The 19,433-nt window shown below is 45.1% G+C and overlaps 1 protein-coding gene across 1 annotated transcript in view; it reads right to left on the reverse strand.

Annotated features, from left to right (window-relative positions):
- LOC135883611 (synaptotagmin-like protein 4) overlaps positions 1-19,433 on the reverse strand; it is a 47,707-nt gene that overhangs the window by 17,342 nt on the left and 10,932 nt on the right. Inside the window, exons 2-10 of the mRNA XM_065410825.1 lie at positions 17,998-18,149; positions 11,233-11,344; positions 9,188-9,281; positions 8,695-8,776; positions 6,991-8,109; positions 5,379-5,477; positions 3,362-3,453; positions 2,449-2,550; positions 108-277 (exon numbers count right to left, since the gene is read on the reverse strand). Of these exons, the coding sequence (XP_065266897.1) occupies positions 108-277; positions 2,449-2,550; positions 3,362-3,453; positions 5,379-5,477; positions 6,991-8,109; positions 8,695-8,776; positions 9,188-9,281; positions 11,233-11,344; positions 17,998-18,149 (2,022 nt within the window). The remainder of the gene's footprint in view (positions 1-107; positions 278-2,448; positions 2,551-3,361; positions 3,454-5,378; positions 5,478-6,990; positions 8,110-8,694; positions 8,777-9,187; positions 9,282-11,232; positions 11,345-17,997; positions 18,150-19,433) is intronic.

Below are 19,433 nucleotides of genomic sequence, written 5' to 3' on the forward strand. Positions count from 1 at the left end.
CTAATGTTTTCTGTTTAGAAATGTATTGAACAGGTAAAGCAAGAATCCCCTAGGGCAAGCGATCAGGCAATTTCTAAATAAAACCAAAACAAATAAGCCTCACTCACGGGTCAGATCTGCCTTTCTTCTCATCCACCACAGCCAGGTCCTTGCACTGGGAAACATAAATCTGGAATTCTCGGTTTTTCTCATCATAATCCAGAGCAAACTGAACAGTCCCTTGTGCATCCACGCTCCCAAAATCACCACTGTAAACGCTGAGAACGCTACCGCTTACCTGTCCGGGCAGAAGAGTGAGGTTAGTGCTAATAAGGCAGGCAACCTCATTATGCTGGGAAAAGGCAACAATTAAAGTACATTCACAGCAAAACACTCTGCAAAAAACTCTGCACTTGATCTTAGCTGGCTCATGGGTACCAACGTAACACTGGCCCAATTCATGTGAGGAAGGGCTGTGGGATCAATCCCTCTGGAGTGCAGGCCAGGCACAGGTGGGAATACTCTTTCAGGGCTCTGCTATAGAAATACTGGATGTCTGAATTCACCAAATGACACACAGAATTTTTCTCATCCCGAGATCTCAAAGCGCTCTGAGAATAGGGTAGCTGGGTTGCCTGGCCACAGTAGACTGAATGAGCCATTTTACCCCAGCACACATCAGGACAGCTGTCTGTTATTCTAACCCAATATCACCACTGGATTTTTCAGAACAGAAATAAGTTGAGACTACCAGAACTCGTTACACATAAATCTACAATTATTGGGCCAAATCCCAGAGTGCCTTACTCAATTGTTATGCAGTTTTTATACAGGTTGATTCCCACTGATGCCAGGGAATGCCCTACCTGAGTAAGGACCGATGAAAAACTGAGCTAGAACCTCAGGATTAGCCCCATTGTTACTATATTGTTGGAGCACTCTCAAAGAGAAGCAAACCCCTGCCCTGAGGAGCTGATGTTCTGTGAGATACATTCCTTTGTGTGCCTGGTTGCCAGGACATACAAATTGTGCATCTGCACAGAGAAATGGATCGCTAGACACCTACAGTCTTCTGAACTCAAACACAGCTGTGCAATTGCTCACTGGCTTTGGGCCTCCATTTTCAAAAAAAAAAAAAAAAAAAAAAAGGCCCATCCCATTGCCTTCAATAGGAGCAGGTGATTAGGCAGAAATAACACACAAGCAAAGGGTAAGTTCCAGTACGCCAATTACTTCGATTCATTGAAGGCATATGTTGATGGCATTGCAGGATACAAAGCAAGTCATTAACCTTCACAACATCTCCTGGGCAATATTTCACTCCCATTTATAGGGAGTTTTCCCTGCTATTCAGCCTCCCCTTTCTCCCTTCTTGACTTCATTCCATTACCCCTCAGGAATCCCCTAAATATTTCCTCTCAGTTTTGGGAGCCAAATTCACTGCCCTAATAAGGTGCTGCACTGACTTACCGCAGCAGAGAGTTTAGAGTTGGATTTTCTAAAGCACCTTAGTGAGTTAGACACACAAGACCTGTTGAAAGCTCCTGAACTCACTAGGGCAGTTTTTAAAAATCCCACCCAACATACCTTCCCCATACTCCTCTTTTCACCTAGCTAAACATATTTAGATCATTTAATCTTCCCTCAGATCAATTCCCTTAGGCCTGGTCCCCACTAAGCCCCCACTTCGGACTAAGGTACGCAAATTCAGCTACGTTAATAACGTAGCTGAATTCGAAGTACCTTAGTCCAAACTTACCGCGGGTCCAGACGCGGCAGGCAGGCTCCCCCGTCGACGCCGCGTACTCCTCTCGCCGAGCTGGAGTACCGGCGTCGACGGCGAGCACTTCCGGGATCGATCCGGGATCGATTTATCGCGTCTAAACCAGACGCGATAAATCGATCCCAGAACATCGATTGCCTGCCGCCGGACCCTCCGGTAAGTGTAGACGTACCCTTTGTCCCATTTTTGTTGTGCTTCTCTGAACTCCCTCCAATTTGTTGGCAACGGAAAGATGGTCTTGCTGTTGGGGCACTGGACTGGGACTCAGGAAATCTGCGTTTGGTTCCCAGCTCAGTCACATATGTCCTGTGTGTCCGTGAGCAAGTCACTTAATCTGTGCCTCAGTTCTCCAGCCATAAAACCAGGGTAATAAGCCTTTCTTTCTCACCACATGGTTAGTTTTCTCTATTTAGACTGTAAATAGCTTGGAGCAGAGATTTTTTCTTATTCTTGGTTGCATAACACCTAGCACAATGGGACCTTGATCTTGGATGGGATCTCTACACACAAGCTAAAACAAATAATAAAAAGAAAATACAATCATTACAGTAATCCTCCTCCTCACAGCAACAGAATGCCCAGAAATAATGGGAGACTCCAGGTGCCATAGCACCAGAACTAAATGCAGCGTCACTGCATCCTACCGCAAACCTCTTTTTAGCACGATGAGCCCATTAAGTACCTACCGAAGAGACTGATGCCATGTCAGAGGAGTGGCTGCCAAGGCTAGGAGTCTTTTTGTGTCTGTTAAACTGGAAGCTGATTTCTGAAGCAGTGTCCGATTCCGTCTGTGCAGAAAGTAACAAGCATCTTTAAACACTGTGGTACGAGCACTCTGAAGCACGACGCACAAAAAACCAATCTCTCAGCAGACTCCCATTAGAGACAGACGCAGGTTAGAAGAATGTTTAAAAGGAATGTAATGCAGGGAGTCTCCTCAGGGATATTCCCTCGGACCGACTGAAAGATCATCATTAATTGATGACCAATGGAGCCGCATGCAATCTCCCTGGCTGAAGAGATCACCACAATGTTACGGCTTGGGGGAGAACGACCAAGGAGAGAAGTCCTGGGTATCCTTCAGGACTATTTCTGTTAAAAAGGATTTTTGATTCAACTTCCCAAACCTAAGGCATAGTTTAGGATTATTCAGGGTCGGCTTTACGGAAATTGGCACCCTGAACAAACTTGTATTTTGGCACCCCAGGGCCCCACTGCCTCCCCCCCAGTCCTCACTGCCTCCCCACCCTACCCCCCTTGCCCCTCGGTCCTCACTGCCTCCACAGGCTCCCCACCCGGCACTCGCTGCTTTCCCCACCCCATTGCCCCAAGCTCCCTTCTGCGGCCTTGCACCCCAGGCCTGCCCTGCTCCTTAACCACAGTGCCCCACTGACCACAGTGCCCTGGACGGTCGCCCACCCGTAAGGCTGGCCCTGCGAGTGCTCCAAGTGGCCATACACAGGTTCATCTCCAGAGTTTATGGTTTAATCAACACTTAAAAAGAGCATTTGCAACCATGTATTTTACTGAGATGAAGGTTCTCAGTGGACGTGATTCATGTTCAAGTTGGTGGAGTTTGGGCTACACGCACATCCCTACCTCAGATAGAAGGACAGGGGTGGATCTGCTCAGCTCTTTGGTTCGTTCGGGCTCAAGAAGTTGATGAGTTATCATTTGCGGCTTATTGTACGCTGTAGGCACAAAGGGGAAAAAAGGCAACAAGTTGTCCTACAGGCTGAGGCAGGAAAACATAATGAAGACAGACCCAAGTTTCCATTAACTGTGGCATGTACTGTACATAGGGCTTGGGATGACCTAGGGAAATGTTGAAAGTCACTGGAGTTCTACCCACTTACTTCACATCTGAATTTAGCCCTATAAGTTGAATTGTATCCCTGAAATACTTTTTAGCTAACTTTTCTGAACTATTTTCAATGAGTTTTCATTATATTTGTCGGAGTATGTAAACTCCCTCTAGTGGCTAATTTAATTTAAATATTAACCTAAAGAATTGTGTCACTCACTGTCTTCAGTCTGAACAACAGTTTATCTCCTTGTTAATTTAGGATAGAATGTAAACACAAACAAAATTACTGATATTTTCATCTCAGTGTATTGCATGCAGTATTCAGTGTTTGCAAAAAAAAAATTCACTAAGTGTTTGTGCCTACAATTTAGGAGTTGTATATGCTCTCCTTCCAATACTTCTGATAAAGACAGGCAGATGCTTATTTTGAATCCAACTTTCTCTTTGTAGTTATGTAGGTACCTGATCCAAAGCCCACTGAAGTTCATGGGAAGAATCCCATAGATTCCAGTGGGCCTTGAATCAGATCATAAGTTATCAAATTCATTATTAATATCATCTAATTTGATCTTGAGGCTGCATGAGATATGGGGGAAAAGGCATCTCACTCCTTAATTATTGTTAAGAAGATTGATGTTGGTCACTAACATCCAACGACAAGTTCTGCTCCCAGTCACACCAGTGTAAATCAGGGAAACTCCACTGAATTTATTCAGTTCCTCCTGCTTTACACCGGTGTAACTAGGAGCAGAACTTGGTCCTGAGATTTTGGTCAGTCTTCAAACACATGGTTTGCACAGTGTATTATATATATATATATATATATATATATATATATATATTAAAAAAAATCAGTTACTGCATTGGCACGGACTAGCTGGTTTTCCAGAACATTGGCTCTTCCCCCTGAGATGTTGCCATAACTCCAAAATTAAACTAACAAGAGTGGGGAGGGGGAGGGAAAAAAGAGCCTGTTGTATTAACAAAAAATAGAGTTTTTAAAATGTGCCATGTTAAAAAGAGGGTTAGGTATTTAAACAGCCAAGTTAAATAAAACCTATTTGATCCTTGTTTAACTTCTTTCCAATGACTAACCCCTTTCTAAAACAATGGGCTTGATTTTAAGATTATACACACACAAAACATATCAGTCATGAAGGCCAATACATCCTACCAAGCTACAATGATCAAAGTGCCGAAACATACTCTCAGCACTATAGAAACCTACAAGTCATTTTCACCTCTAAACTGGAACACAATAAGCTGCTGATTCCAACCCTCCCTCCAGGTTTATTATTTTGCAAACAAATTACATCAAAACAACACTACAGAGTTGGTTTTGCTACCTTCAGGGCTTATGGCTCTGAACAAAACTTCATAGCAATCTTAAAATAGAGGCAGAAATCCTGGTCCCCTGTGCAAAGGCCAAATAACGGAGCTGTGCAGTGTGTAGGGACCTACTGCAGCATCACCTCTTCCAACCTCTCCCAACACAGGGATTGCAGCCAGCAGATCTGTATTCTGCCATAGTCCCCCCGCCCCATGATACCACTGATTGGACTGCCAATGCACAGCCTTTTCACCAACTCACTGAAGCTCCCAAGGTTTCACCTAGAAAAATGTATGACAAGCCAAAGACGAACATCAACTTGGTTAGAGGTTTGCTGGGTGTGAATCAGCTTTCTAATTTGATGACGAAACATTCTTTGCTTAGTCCCCGTACAAGAACCCAATGGCTGCAAGATCCAGGCCATAAAGTATGAGCTTATGAAAAACGTAAAACAAAGAGAAAAGACAGACATTACTCACTCTCACTGGTTGTGTAAATGTTCACCATGCTCTTGGCTAGATTAACGCTATTCGCTCGTGCCAGAGCCATGGCAACAGGGGATTGATCCCCGTCATCTTCTGGAATAAAATTAAAAACCAAAGCACCAAAATAAGCAAATGAATAAAAAGAAACAATAGATCCAGGGCGAGTGGGTCTCACTGTTAGTGTCCTAATTATTTAATTAACATGCCAACTGAATTAAATAAAGGAGGAGATTCAAAAAGCACACGTGGCAGTTTAGGCACCTAACTCTCAGTGACTTTCAGTGACAGGCAGGCATCTAACAGTCATTTGGGCCTTTGAAAAATCTCCCCCAAAACAAAACAAAAATGTATTTCCATCATGGAAAAGGATTAATCTAGTCACCAAAATAGACCATCACAGGCACAAAGCTTCCCACACAACACCTGGCAGGATCATTCCTGTGATAACATGTAGACAAAGAAATTTAAATAGATCTTTGAAAAATTGCCTGGTACCTACATCGAACACTTCTATTCACTGAAATTGCAATTCAGTATTTCTACGTTAGGAGAAATAGGGAATAAGCTATGACATGGCAGCAAGACTTGAAAATAAGGGTAGGTGAAGTTTAAAGAAAGTGTTTTTAACTAGATCCTAACTTGGTATTGTTCTAGGCCATGATAAAAGTAGAATGTGGCTAGGGAGACTGCATATGAAACTGGGAGCCTTCCACTTCTGTCACTGGCCACAGGAAGACAGCCCACATTTTAAGAAAAACAGCTCCAGTATTGCAAGTACTGTTTTTCCACCTTCCATTACATGCTGGCACAGTTCACTTTGCTTACATGCCTCAATGGGTGCTACTGGGGGGCAAACTCACCCCTCAGGCAGTTAGGCATATCAAAGCAACATTACCACGAGGAGGAGCAGGGTATAAAAATCCAGAGAGAGATGAAGAATGGCAGTGCAATTAGTTGTGGTTGCAATTTTGTGCACAAGTTTAATTATGGATAAAATCTTGGAGGCCTGAGAAATGCCCAAAAGTCATTACTATCTGAACACTGTTTGGTGGCCTCAATTCAATTCCTGATGGAGAGGTCTCCATATCACCAAAAATCCAAATAACCACCGCACTAAATTAGGCATCCTGGTGTCTGATATTTCTAGCAACACTTCAATGGGAAGAACAAAAAAACAAAAACAAAAAGTTTCCTGTAATAAACCCGAAGGCCTTTTACAAGGACATGCATGTAGCGAATTAACATGAAATCTCTAGGTAAAAGCTCTCTGATGGCAGCCTCCAGAGAGAGTGGAGTGAGCAGACAGACTGAACTGTCCTCCTCCACAGATTAGGTGACTCCCAAATCAGAGATTAGGTCCATTGGTGGGGTGATGTGAGGAAATTGTTCAGTACTATTGCCCATTCTACAACAAACCTGTGGCCAAACAGAGGACTTGTCGGTCTCCAAAGCTGTTATCCTGGCACATTCCACAAGCACTAAAAACTTTATGCAGGAAGTAAAGGGGGGAAAAGGGCCTTAGGGAAGAGAATATGCAGGGAAGTAGAAAAAAACCCAAAACTACTTGTTAGGACTTCATAGGGGATGCAGGTGGAGTTCTCAATACCTGAGAATATAGCTGAGTCAGTTCCTTGAATCACTTCTCTCTCCATGGCTGGATCCTTGGACCTTAGGTTGTCTGCAGGCTCACGTGTCTTAGCCTCAGGGAGCTCTCCATTAGTTTCCATGTTTTCTTGAATGCCCAAATCAGACCTTTTATCCCTATCACTATCACTGTCTGAATGTACAGGTTCTATCAATATCTGAATCCTACTCGCCAATGAGTCCACCTTGCGCCTGCTTTCTTCAGGCATGACATACTCATCTGCAGGCGTTTCTGGTTCAAATGTGCTGCTGGGCCCCTCTTTTGTGGGCGATTCTATTTTGATTGAAGGCACTCGCACAGGCAGTTTGGATCTCCTCAAGCAGCGTTGTGCCATTCTCTCCTCCTCCTGCCTCCCATTACTTTCAGTCAATGAATTATTTCTAGTAACCACGGCCCCTTTGCTCTTGCCATATGTAGACCTGGCCATAGAGGAGGCTGAGCCCTTCCTTGAATGGGCTACGTAGCACGGTTCATCTTCACTAGAAGACAAGGTCACTGTTCTTTTATAGGGAATTCTGGTTTTCATGGAGACATTGGACTTTTCTTCACCATTTTGGCTTTGATTAGACTGATTAGAGAGAGAGCGACTCAATGTGAACGGTCTCCCATTTGACCCTACCACACTGGGCTTTTCAAAGGACTCCTCTGAAACATTACCTGCTACTACAGTATCTGCACCTTTCTCCCAAAAGTTCCTCAGGTTCTTGAACTGTTCACGATCTAGGCCGATTTCCTCATCTTTATTGCTCATGGAAGAGATGGTATAGTTGGCTCCTTGCTTCAGAACCAGATTGTTGTCTTCCTCTCCAGACAATAATTTTGAGCTTTTAAGTGACTCTCTCTTTGCATGACTGCCCTCAGTCTGCTCTGTGTGATTCACAAGAGTCTCTGACCTGAACAGGCCTTTGCTTGCTTTCCTCTTGACTGGTATCTTGCTGGCAATATTAGTGTCTTTGGGGGGAGCGTTCTGCATTGCTGGGGTGCCACTGAGCACATCAGGAACCTCCACCCCAGAAGAATAACTGGTCTGAACCATATCCTCTTCTGAGAGCTTGGCAGGCGACGGAGGTACTTCATGACCTGCAAAAACAAACATTCACAGCCTATTGCAAGAGCTCACATCATCTCACCAGAAGGTTTGTGCTACAGCTGATCAAAAAGAAAAGGAGAAAATTTTGGAGACGTGGCCAGCATTCCCTCCCTCCCCTTTTCCCCACCCTCAAATTTAGAAGTTTCAAAAACAAAAAATTCAAAAAAACCCACCCAGCTCTAGTTTGTCCCTGTGAGGCAAGGTAAGCAGCACTGCTGGCACAGCTTTGACTCGGTTTAGATATTATTCATATGCACTATTTGTGATGCACTAACAGTGTGCTGTACAAGAGACAGAAGACAGGTCTTTACTCTGAGGAGTTTACAAGCCAAACAGACAATATAGGACACACTGAGGGATCCAAAAAAGCTTTAGTCAGAGGGTTTCTCTCCCTGCTTCCTGTCTTTGACATAATGTGCTAGAGGGTTAATGTTTGTGTGTTTCAGGGAACCCATTCCAACGTGCTGAGGTAAGAACTTCCCTTCATCATACACACCAAGCAATGCTTTGTACCTAGATGCCTTCCATGCTGCATAATAAAAGTCATATAGCTGAAACAGCAACAAAACCCTTACCTTTTTCAGACAGTTGCCAGTTGTCTGTTGTACTTACTCCAGTGTTGCTCTCTCCTGGCGAGACATCATTTACACTGGATCTCTGCAGGGAAAATAAACCCCATCAGGGTATAAACATCTGGGTCTCTCTCACCAGATCAATTCTCTGCCATTGTAGAGGCGTCAGGCATTGGGGCACCTCAGTACCTCCTGTTCTCTGCTTATGGCACACAATAGTTTAGTCTCCAGAGGGCTTTAATACTTTAGTCTAGTTTAGATTATTGGGCTCCATACAGGGAAAGCTGGGTGGGGCTAAGTAATTTGTGATACAAGGCCAGACTAGATGATTGGGTGGTCCCTTCTGGCCTTAAATGCTATAAAAACTGGAAAGACATTGTCTTGTATCTCAGCATAAACACCAAGCAGCCAGTCTTTGGAGCCCTTCAGGTAGACATAGGCTACGTACAGATCCCAAGGATAATCAAGCAAAATATAGAGGCTGTGTGTACACTACCTCATTTAATGAGGGTGGCAGTATGACGTGTCTTGGTTTTGGCTTTGGCCAGGTATTCTGCTTCTCTGAAGAATCCAAAGCAGTTGTACTGGATCTGCAGAAGATGAGAGACGCCTTAGCAAAGATGTAGATTCCAACACCAAATGCGAAGGCACATTTTGTGGGGAGATTTTTCAGGGTGACCTAACCTTCTTTCATGCCTGCTCAGTTCTGTTGAGCTAGTTTTTTTGTTACTTTCATTGTGTGTCTGCTCTTTATGCGGACATCTCTCTGCTCAGATCATCCAGAGCCAGTGACTTCACTTATTTCCTTCATTCGCATTTGGAATGGCTTGGTGCAGATAAAGGGCCTGATCCTTGACTCTGGGTAATACTGACAACTCTCCCACTGCAGTCAATAGGGTCTTTAGAGACATTGCTCAATAAAAATAGAGGGACAAATCCCTAGGTTTCCTTGGGGTCAGATTTTCCCCTTCTGCAGGAAAACCTGAGGGAATAAAACTCTGTGGAGATTCCTCCACTGGAATCTCCTTCCCAATATGTTCCATCAGAGGAGTAGGATTGGCACTGGTGCAGAACAGATGGTGGGTCCAGCTCCTAAGAGACTCATATTTCTTAGCTGTGCCCTGAGGAGACACAGGAGACCAGATCCATCTGTGAGAAGGCTCCATGCCACTGCACTGGCCTTTGTCAGCTAGCCCCTGGCCTCTCCCTACCATCCGGCACTGAGACTCCAATGGAGTCACTCTGCTATGCCTTCCCTAGCTGGAAGCTTTCCTGAAACCTCTGCCTTAAATGGAGGCATCGATGTGTATTTCCTCCCACCCACCAATGCCCACTCCAGCCCAGCCCAGCCAGTGCAATCAGACATGGCTCCCCAGATATCATGCTGCCATGGAGGCAGATGACCTTTTCTGCACAGGAGAGGGAGGCCCTTCTAGACCTGGTTCTGGGAGGCGCTGGGCATGACTGGGCCCCCAGCTCTTCTTCATTTCACTCCAAAAAGTTTAGCGGGGTTTAGACATTTATACGGACAATGGGAACAGCCACAATGGCATTGGACAGGATAAAAATAAATCCTATGGAATACAAATGCTTCAGAGCAGAAGTCAATTGCTAACTGCCTGCAGGTTGGGAAGAAACTTCCCCATGACCAGGCTATGTGATTGCTTGCCCCTTTCTTCGACAGTTCTGGCCAACATCAAAGACTGCTAGTCAGATCCAATACAGCAATTCCAGTGTTCAGGTTTGACCCCCAGGGGACTTTTGCCCAAGTGAGGACCAAGAAAAACAGTGTAAAATCTTGAGGATTTCAGGATTTGGCCCAAATGAAATTTAAAGAACTTCTGTACTGGCAAAGAAAGTACACAGAACATCCTTCTGCAAGGAAACTCTTTTATACTGTGTCCTTTATTAAATACTCCCCCTAATAAACCACATTGAGCATGGCTGCATCGTTGTGCCACATGTTTAACAATTCATTGCCTTCCTGTTTCTCAGAAGGATTTCTTATTTTGCAACAAACAGAAATGCAAATATTTTAATGGTTTATCCAGAGCTTATTAATACTGAAGGCAGTCACCGCTTTGCTTGTACTTTGATGGGGTATTTTTGCCCAATCAAGCTATGATGCGGCGTACAGAATTGTTAAAAGGGGTGGCAAGGAACTGCCAAGAAATGAACAATGTTCCAAAACAGCTTCTTTTGTTAATGACACTCAGCTGCAAAAAGTTAAACAAATATAAAACCACCATTTATCTGAAGAGTTATCAATAATATTCTGAGATAGGCCATTGCCGCCTTTTTGCTGGCCCCTTATCAAATCATGCAGGAAAAGCCTTGATGGAATAAACACATTACCAGACCTTTATTAAGGGAGGTTAATATCTAACAATTCCTTGAAAAGTATTTTAAGATATCCCTTAGTAACCAAAGGCTCAGTTAATGAACCAGGATCTTGCTTGTTATGTTTAATTTTCATGAACAATAATGGAAAGCCTGTGCAGCCAATATGCAGCACTGAAACAGTTGTCCTTCGTCAGTTACCTCTCGGCTCCCAAGTCTGGAGTGAGTTCAGGGAAGAGAGGACTGGTTGCATCTGATGGCAGTGAAGCTGCTGTGTCTTCCAGGCTCTGCCGGATGTGTTCGTTAGGCTCATCTATTATATAACAGAGAGGATTGGGAAATGACATTTTAATTAAAACTGTGACAGCCGCTATGTTTTATTTTGGTGCAAGCAAACACTTGTTAATGATTCATACCAGAGCTAAACCGTGAAATTAACGCAGGGTAATTGATAGAGAGGCAGGCTGGCCGGCTCTCCACTCCCACATTCTCGCTCAAAAGATCTGCCGGTTTCAATGGGGGTGGAGAGTGCAAAAGAGACATGCACACACACCACTTTCAAAAGCAGCATTGGCAAAAGCATGTCCCAGTCCCCTGTGATTTGTCAGCATAAACAGATCTGGCTAATGACTACTAATGATAGAAGCTGTCAAACCAGCTATAAACCTTAACAGGACACTGCAGTGGTGGTCAATAAAGTTAATCCATTCCAGGATTTGAATTCAGCTATTTCCTGTTTTGACTCAAAGTCATCTGATCTTGGCAAACAGAGGAGGAGGCCAGTCAAGTTAATAAGAGAAGATCCCTATTGTTTGTACTGGCACAGGACTAAGCTGTGTCTTCTGAATTTTACTGAACCAACTGACAGGGGGAAAAAAAACAAGAGATGACAGTAACGTTTAAAGCAACATGCCAGGGTACAAAAGCTGCCTTAGAAACTCAACTGTCAAATATATCTACTGTACAACAAAAAAAGGGTTAAACTCTCAAACAGGGATGAAAAAAAGTCAACTTGTTCTGAGCAATAGAAATTACATGGTATCTTAATATATTTATTCACCACCCAGCAAGGTCTATTGCACAGAGACAATGTACCTCTTACTAAACCTGCCAGCACTCTTTAGATTATATTGTATGAAACAGACCATACAAGGGCTCCTGTTCAAAGGCCCAATATACCACATTATATAACGTGGGATCCCTGGCTGTTCAGCTATTGGTTTGCAAAAACGTGGGTCAAACAGCAGAGAAACTCTCTATGGACAGGTTATGATACAGCGGCTTACTGCATCCACCAGGATTATTGAACCTTCCATGGAAGCATCTGGTGCTGGTCACTGTCAGACCAATCACTGAACCAGGTGGATGACTATCCGAGCCAACATGGCAACACCTACGTTCCTAAGATCTGAAAAATCAAGCTGGATTTTTAGTCTGTGCATTATCATGTGTCAAAGGTTCTGCAGGCCAAATTCTATCCTCGCCTGCATCTATGTAACTCTGTCTTCATCTGGGTTGCAGAGGTGTAAATGAGGGCAGAATACGGCCCCCGCAATTGGAATTTAAATAACAGTTCTGTTGGTGATGCACAAGCCAGAACTTTCCTAGAGCGGCTGTGGTTCTGCCAGTCTTACAGGAGTAATGTGAGCAGATATAACCCACACTCAGTGGCCTGCTCCCTGTATGTAAGAACGTGCCACTTTTTACTCATGCAGTGTTGTACAGCCTCACTCACCGTGTGTCTCCATTTTTACATAATCTTTTTTCAGAGAACGGCACAAGTAGTAGTATTTAAGTGTACCAAGAAAAGCCACAGAGCGTAACGTGGTAAGAAGTCTCCTGTTGGCTGGGCACATGCGGAGAACTGGCAACTGACAAGCTGTGTACGTAAAACCAAGCTGATGGGTACAAGCAAGAGCTTCCTCCTCCACCCTAACATTCTTGCACCCGAGACAGCAAGACGCAGACAGGTTACTGTTCTGGAACCAGAAGGAGAGGGGGCAAACACAAAAACCTCTCACATTTATACTTGGCCTATTCAAGCCATGAGAGGCCTCAACAACAAACAGTTGCATTCACTTTGCAACTCACTATGAAACCCATCACATCATATTCGCACTGTTGCTAGCTGAGCAGCGTGAGGTCTTCATGTATTCTCATACTGGCCACCTAGATTTCTCCGTCAAATCAACAATCATAACTGAGTTTTTAATTACAAATGGGTTATCAGGGTATTATAACCCACAAAAGCCAGTAAAGTGGCCTTGGTAACTTTAAGACAGATACAGTGAGAGGCAAGTTCCACCCTGAATTAACAGTTGTTCAACCAGTTTAGCTTGCCTAGCTATTTCTTTAAAAGAAAAATACATAGGTATAGCTTAATCATATGGCTCTAATACTTCAACTCCTACATCAGCTCTCCTTTCCTTATTGCATTAAAATTCAGACCTGCATTTGACACAAGATGAAACACTAGAAATTGTACTAAAGGGAACCATCCTGCATTGGCAGGGGAAAAGAACTGGCTGCTCAACTAGGTTTGACACCCCTCAGATATTGATTGTCAAAGGATAAAGAACAAAGAAATTATAAATAAATTAATGAAATTACCTAGTCTGACAATAAGCTAAAACAGCTGACTAGGCAAACACTTACCATCACATTCCTCCCAGGATTTAAAAAACTAGTTACAGTAACTCCTCGCTTAACATTATAGTTATGTTCCTGAAAAATGCGACTAAGCTCTACAAGGCAGCACAAACGGAGGGAGAGGAGACAGCACGGCAGACAGAGACACACCCTGTGTGTGAGAGAGAGATGCGCATTGCCCCTTTACGTACGCTGACCCCACTCTAAGTAGATCAGGAAGTTGAGACAGCAGCTGCTGCCAGAAAGCTCCCTCCGTCCTGAGCCCTGTTGTGTCTCCCCCCACCCCCCGCTCTATGGAAATGGGATAAGCAGGGGGCAGGAGCAGGGGGGAGGAGGACACCCTGATATTAGCCCCCCACTTTCCCCCCCGCCCCCACACAGCAAGCAGGAGGCTCCTGGGAGCAGCTCCAAGACAGAGGGCAGGAGCAGTACATGGCAGTGGGGACAGGGACAGCTGAACTGCTGGCAATTGATAGCCTGCTGGGCGGCTGCTGCACAGGGAACTTAGGGGAGCGGGGAGCTGATAGGGGGGCTGCCGGTCCACCCTGGTTCCAAGCCCCTACCAGGGATGACTTTAGGTGAGGAGCAACAGAGGGTCCTGTGGCACCTTTAAGACTAACAGAAGGTGCCACAGGACCCTCTGTTGCTTTTTACAGATTCAGACTAACACAGCTACCCCTCTGATACTTTAAGTGAGGAGTTACTGTATCTCCAGGACCTGGGAAATTCACTCAATGCCAAGCCATAATCATTCTATATAGCCTGTCTCCTTTAGGGCTTTATGCTGCTGCCGATCACCACGGTATCCAGGGCCGGCTCCAGGCACCAGCCCACCAAGCTTGTGCTTGGGGCGGCACCTGGAGGGGCGCAGCGCGGTGCGGCGCTCCGGCTCCGGCCGCCGGGGAGAGCGGAGCCGCAGTGGGCCCGTCGGGGAGAGCGGAGCCCCGGCCGGGCACTCCGCCCTCCTCCCGGGGCTCCGGCCGCCAGCGGAGCCGCGGCGGGCTCGCCGCCCTCCCCCCGGCGCTCCGGCCAGTTGGGGAGAGCGGCCCGCGGCCGGGCTCGGCGCCCTCCCCTGCCGCGCTCCGGGGGGGCGGGGGCGGCGGGAGGCTTTTTTGCCTGGGGCGGCAAAAAAGCCAGAGCCAGCCCTGACGGTATCAGAGCATCTTCCATATCGAACAGCAATAGTGAAAGTCCCCAGAGGATGTAACTTCATTGTCATGGAGTCTTTGGCACTTTTCCTTTGGAGTCCAAACTCTGCTTTTAGTAGGGCTGTTAGGATTTTTTAGACTTCAAAAATTTCCTCTATTTCCCTTTGGTAGCAGCTAAGGGTAGAAGGGACTGTCAGTGTCCAGTTGGGTAGGACCTTTCCAAGTCAAGGTTCTCTCATCTCACTTCATAACAATGCTCAGAGCTTTAAATCAGGATTCAGAGCCCTAGACTCGTGGAAGCATTGCACTAATCTTGTTAAATGAAGACCTACCTCTTCCAATCAGATTTAAGAACTGACGGCAGGGTGAACAGTTCTGATCTCCAGAGGGAAGGATAAAGGTTGGCAAGACAGCAATTGAACGCCCTTATCTCACTGACTTCAGACTCCACATAAGCCATAGGGTATGTCCCGCTTACTTGCATGGGCCAGGTTCTGCTCTCAGTGACACCAGTCATTCTGGTGTAACTTCATTGTCAATGGAATCACACCAGTGTTGGTGAGATCACCATTTGCCTCTTACAGCTGAGAGCAATTGGCTAATACATTAATACACAGTAATCAGAGAGGGGATTTTAGCATCTGGCCTTTGGTAGAAGTAATGGCTCCAGTGCCTGACCTTTGTCCCATAACCTAAGCTATAGAATGGCAGTGGGAAGGTTAATAGGAGGAATTCTATGTGGAAATAAAGTCATATGCTGCTCCAGTGATTTGAAATCAGTCTCAGATTAGAAAGAGAAACAAGGAGGAAGGGGAAGAAGGAAGAGAGGGCAAAGTCTAACCATAATAATAAACAGTATGAAAGTTTAGCAGCATTCGTAATGTCCTGTTTAAAAAATATTGATCACACAGCTCAAGACACACATGCAAAGACACAGCCTATGTGGAGTCTGAAATCAATGAGATGAGGGCGTTCAATTGCTGTCTTGCCAACCTTTATCCTTTGCCTCCAGAGATCAGAACTGTTCACCCTGCCGTCAGTTCTTAAATCTGACTGGAAGAGGTAGGTGTTCATTTAACAAGATTAGTGCAATGCTTCCGTGAGTCTAGGGCTCTGAATCCTGATTTAAAACTGAGCATTGTTATGAAGTGAGATGAGAGAACCTCGACTTGGAAAGGTATAAGACACATGTAGTCTATGGCACTTTTCCTTTGGGGCCAAACTCTGCTGGTGCTAGGGATGTTGGGATAGTTCAAAGGAAAGAGCAACCCCCTCTCCTGGAGCGCATCAAGAAGGAAATGCAGAAGGAGTCCAGTATGGAGAGCAGGTGGATATGACATCAGATGGAGCCACACTATAGAGAATTTTGAAAAATTGGAAGGCAACTCAACCGGGGTTCTGCAGAAGAGCAAAGCACAATTATATCACTGAAGACCTTGGGCAGCTTTAAGCAAAGATTGCCATCAGGACCATGGCTTCCTGGAATCTGCTGGAGCCAATAATTAATCAGGCATGTCTGTATATCTGCGATTTCCCACCCTACCAAAATAATTAAATCTGCAGACTGCACAAGACTGGCATACAGTTCCACAGCATTTCTGCAGAGTCTTACTTGGCTCATATTCAGCAGAACTGGATGTGAATCATCCCCAGTATTATTTTCCACAAGTGTTCAGTAAAAAGTGCCAAATGCAGGCTGGTTATATTTGGACTCAATGCACAGCCCTACCCATATCACAAAGAGCCACACTATTCTCTTCAGTGCCCTTAGCAGTCATAGGAGATTTGTTCTGTTCCTTATACGATGATGAATTTACACGTGCGTGTCAAATGAAGTACAGTGCATCTTGGAATTAGGGCATGGTCCCAGACACACCCTGGCCTTGGTGCCAATCAGACATTTTCAGCACTGTCTCCGCACACTTTGTTGTTCCCTTGTAGGTGAATAGACCTGCCGAGTTGCCTTGTCATTCTCTTGTTAGAGGGGCAAGGATTCCCCCTCCAGCAGAAGTGGCAGAAAGCACAAGGAAGGAGGCAGCCATCCACATGGAAGCCCTGAGGCAACTCCCTTCTAGCTCCCTCCCTGCCATCTGAACTCCACAAACCCCTCTGAGGGATGGTTCACATCCTGGAGGAGGAACCCTAGTAATGTAATAGTGATGGCCACAGTGCTGACTTACTGCGCTCTGTCGAGTCCCGTGGGACTGAAGTGGGAGGGAACAATGCCATGGAGAGCAGCCATCACTTCCAGCCCACCCCTCATACATCCGAGCCCTGCCGGGTGCCAGAGTGTCTTCAGGGTTGAGGGAAAGAGGAATGATGCCAAGGAGGAAGCACTCACCTCTGAGCTGAGAAGCACCAGGACTCTGTCCCGTCTACTTGGGGAAGTGGAGAGGAGGAGTTGGTCATAACTCACATTTACTGCATATATGACAGTAGATTTAGACTATAAACTCTTCAGGGCAGGGACTGTCTCTTGATATGCATAGTGTTATGGCGCCCTGATCTCAGTTGGGACCCATAAGTGCCACTAGAGGAATAAATACCTTACAAAAACCCATAATTTAATAAGAAGGGATGGTGAGATGTGGAGAAACCAGGCCACTGATCTTGGGTTTCCTTGATCTAACAAACAGAATTCTCATTCTCACAACTCAGTCAAAGTGAAATCACACCAGAAACAGTAAAAGACATTTTCAGGTTGTGGTAAAACAGAAGGTCTTCAGCACAAGTCACCTGCCTCTGGTCCCCACTAGCTGTGTCTGGAGAAGGCACACTAGCGAAGCCATTTCTAGCTGGATTGCCTGTTGCTAACACTTGTGGGGCCTTTGGACCCAGTTTATTGAGGCTACGTTTTTAATGGAGAAAGCAGCCCAGCGCTGAGGACCCAAGCCAGGTACTATGCACCATTTAGTCCTAGCTAGTCCCCAAAACAGGGATCAAGTGCACTTGATCTCTGCAGCAGGGTAAATTTCACCTGTAAGCCCGAATGCAGATCCAGTTATATTTCCTAGTACTGAAAACAGTTCACAAAACCCCTGTTGGAATGTAAATGTCAGGGTATACAAAGGCTAGTACCCCAAAGGCATGGCATCTAGGAATCAGACCACAAAGTGTCTGGGTCTCACCTTTTTCTGGTTACCAGCAGACTGCACACTAATGTACTTACTTTCCGGTTTCTCCTTTTTCTTTCTAATGGATGCTCGAAGCAGGTCTGGCCCCTCTAGCTCCTCTTGAAAACGTTTTGCCTTCACTTCATTAAACCATTCACCAGTCACAAACTTTTTCTTCTTTTCATCCTTGAGAGAGCCTTGTAACCGTCTATATATTTTAAAAAAAAACAAAAAAACACCACACCCCTGAACAAGTGATGCACTAAAAATACACTATATTCACAAATATTTTACTGATGCTGGCCAGAAGTCACGTAGGAACCCTGACTCCAGCCGACTGAGCTCACTGAGACTTTGGAAAGCCTCACACAGTATTCTCCATCCAAAACACTCTGCACGTGAAAGTCAGACATTCTTAGAGTTATTTTTAATTTATTTAAAACCCAGCCGAACATGGGATTTTTTTAATGCATTTCCAAAATGTAAACCTGCTGATATACTAATACTTTTCATCTTCCATATGGAGGATCTCCAGGGCTCCTTTACAAACATTGCCCCCCAAACCTTCCTAGGAGGTAGAAATTACTTCAACCCCATTGAAATGTGGCTAGGATGGATCACAGCAGCTGATTTAAAAATTAAGGACAGGAGGTGAAGAATACCACACCCAATTGAACATGCAGGGGAATTTAGGTGGGCTGAATATAATTACTTACGCAGGAATTCGGGAAAGACACTGGGCTTAAAAAAAACAAACAAAACACACCTCTTCTTTTACTAAATGTGCCACAGGATCATGCGTAACTGCAAGGGGACAGGAACCTGGTTTTACAACTCAGCTGCTTCCACCTGCCTAGCCAGGGCACTGGTTCAGTTCTGATCAAGAGGGAAGAGGGACATCCACTGAATCACCAAAACCATTTTCTGCAGCAAGTGCATAATCCTGGATAGCTGCCCATTCAGTTACAGACCCACCCTATTCCTGCTTAAATTGTGGATTAATTGAGATCACAGCCCAAGGGAATACAGCTGCAGGTCCATCACATTTAAACTTTTTAATAATGTAGGCTTCTGTGTTTCCTGTTGAAAACTCATCCAATACAGTATGTTCCAGTAAGTAAAATACTGAATCCACTCTCTCTCCAATTTTATAGCTGTCTTGCCCAGCCAACTGGTGACTATTTAGTAGAGCCTGTCCATAACCAGTCAAGACCAACACTACCATCCCTCCTGTCAGGAAATGCATATTTTAATAAAATCACTGTAGGCAGCAGGGTAACATACAGTAACTCCTCACTTAAAGTCATCCTGGTTAATGTTGTTACGTCGCTGATCACTTAGAGAACATGCTCGTTTAAAGTTGTGTAATGCTCCCTTATAACGTTGTTTGGCAGCCGCCTGCTTTATCCACTGCTTGCAGGAAGAGCAGCCCGTTGCAGCTAGCTGGTGGGGACTTGGAACCAGGGTGGACTGGCAGCCCCCCGTGTGACAG

This window comes from Emys orbicularis, chromosome 9 (genome assembly GCF_028017835.1).
Source record: "Emys orbicularis isolate rEmyOrb1 chromosome 9, rEmyOrb1.hap1, whole genome shotgun sequence".
Lineage (NCBI taxonomy): Eukaryota > Metazoa > Chordata > Testudines > Emydidae > Emys > Emys orbicularis.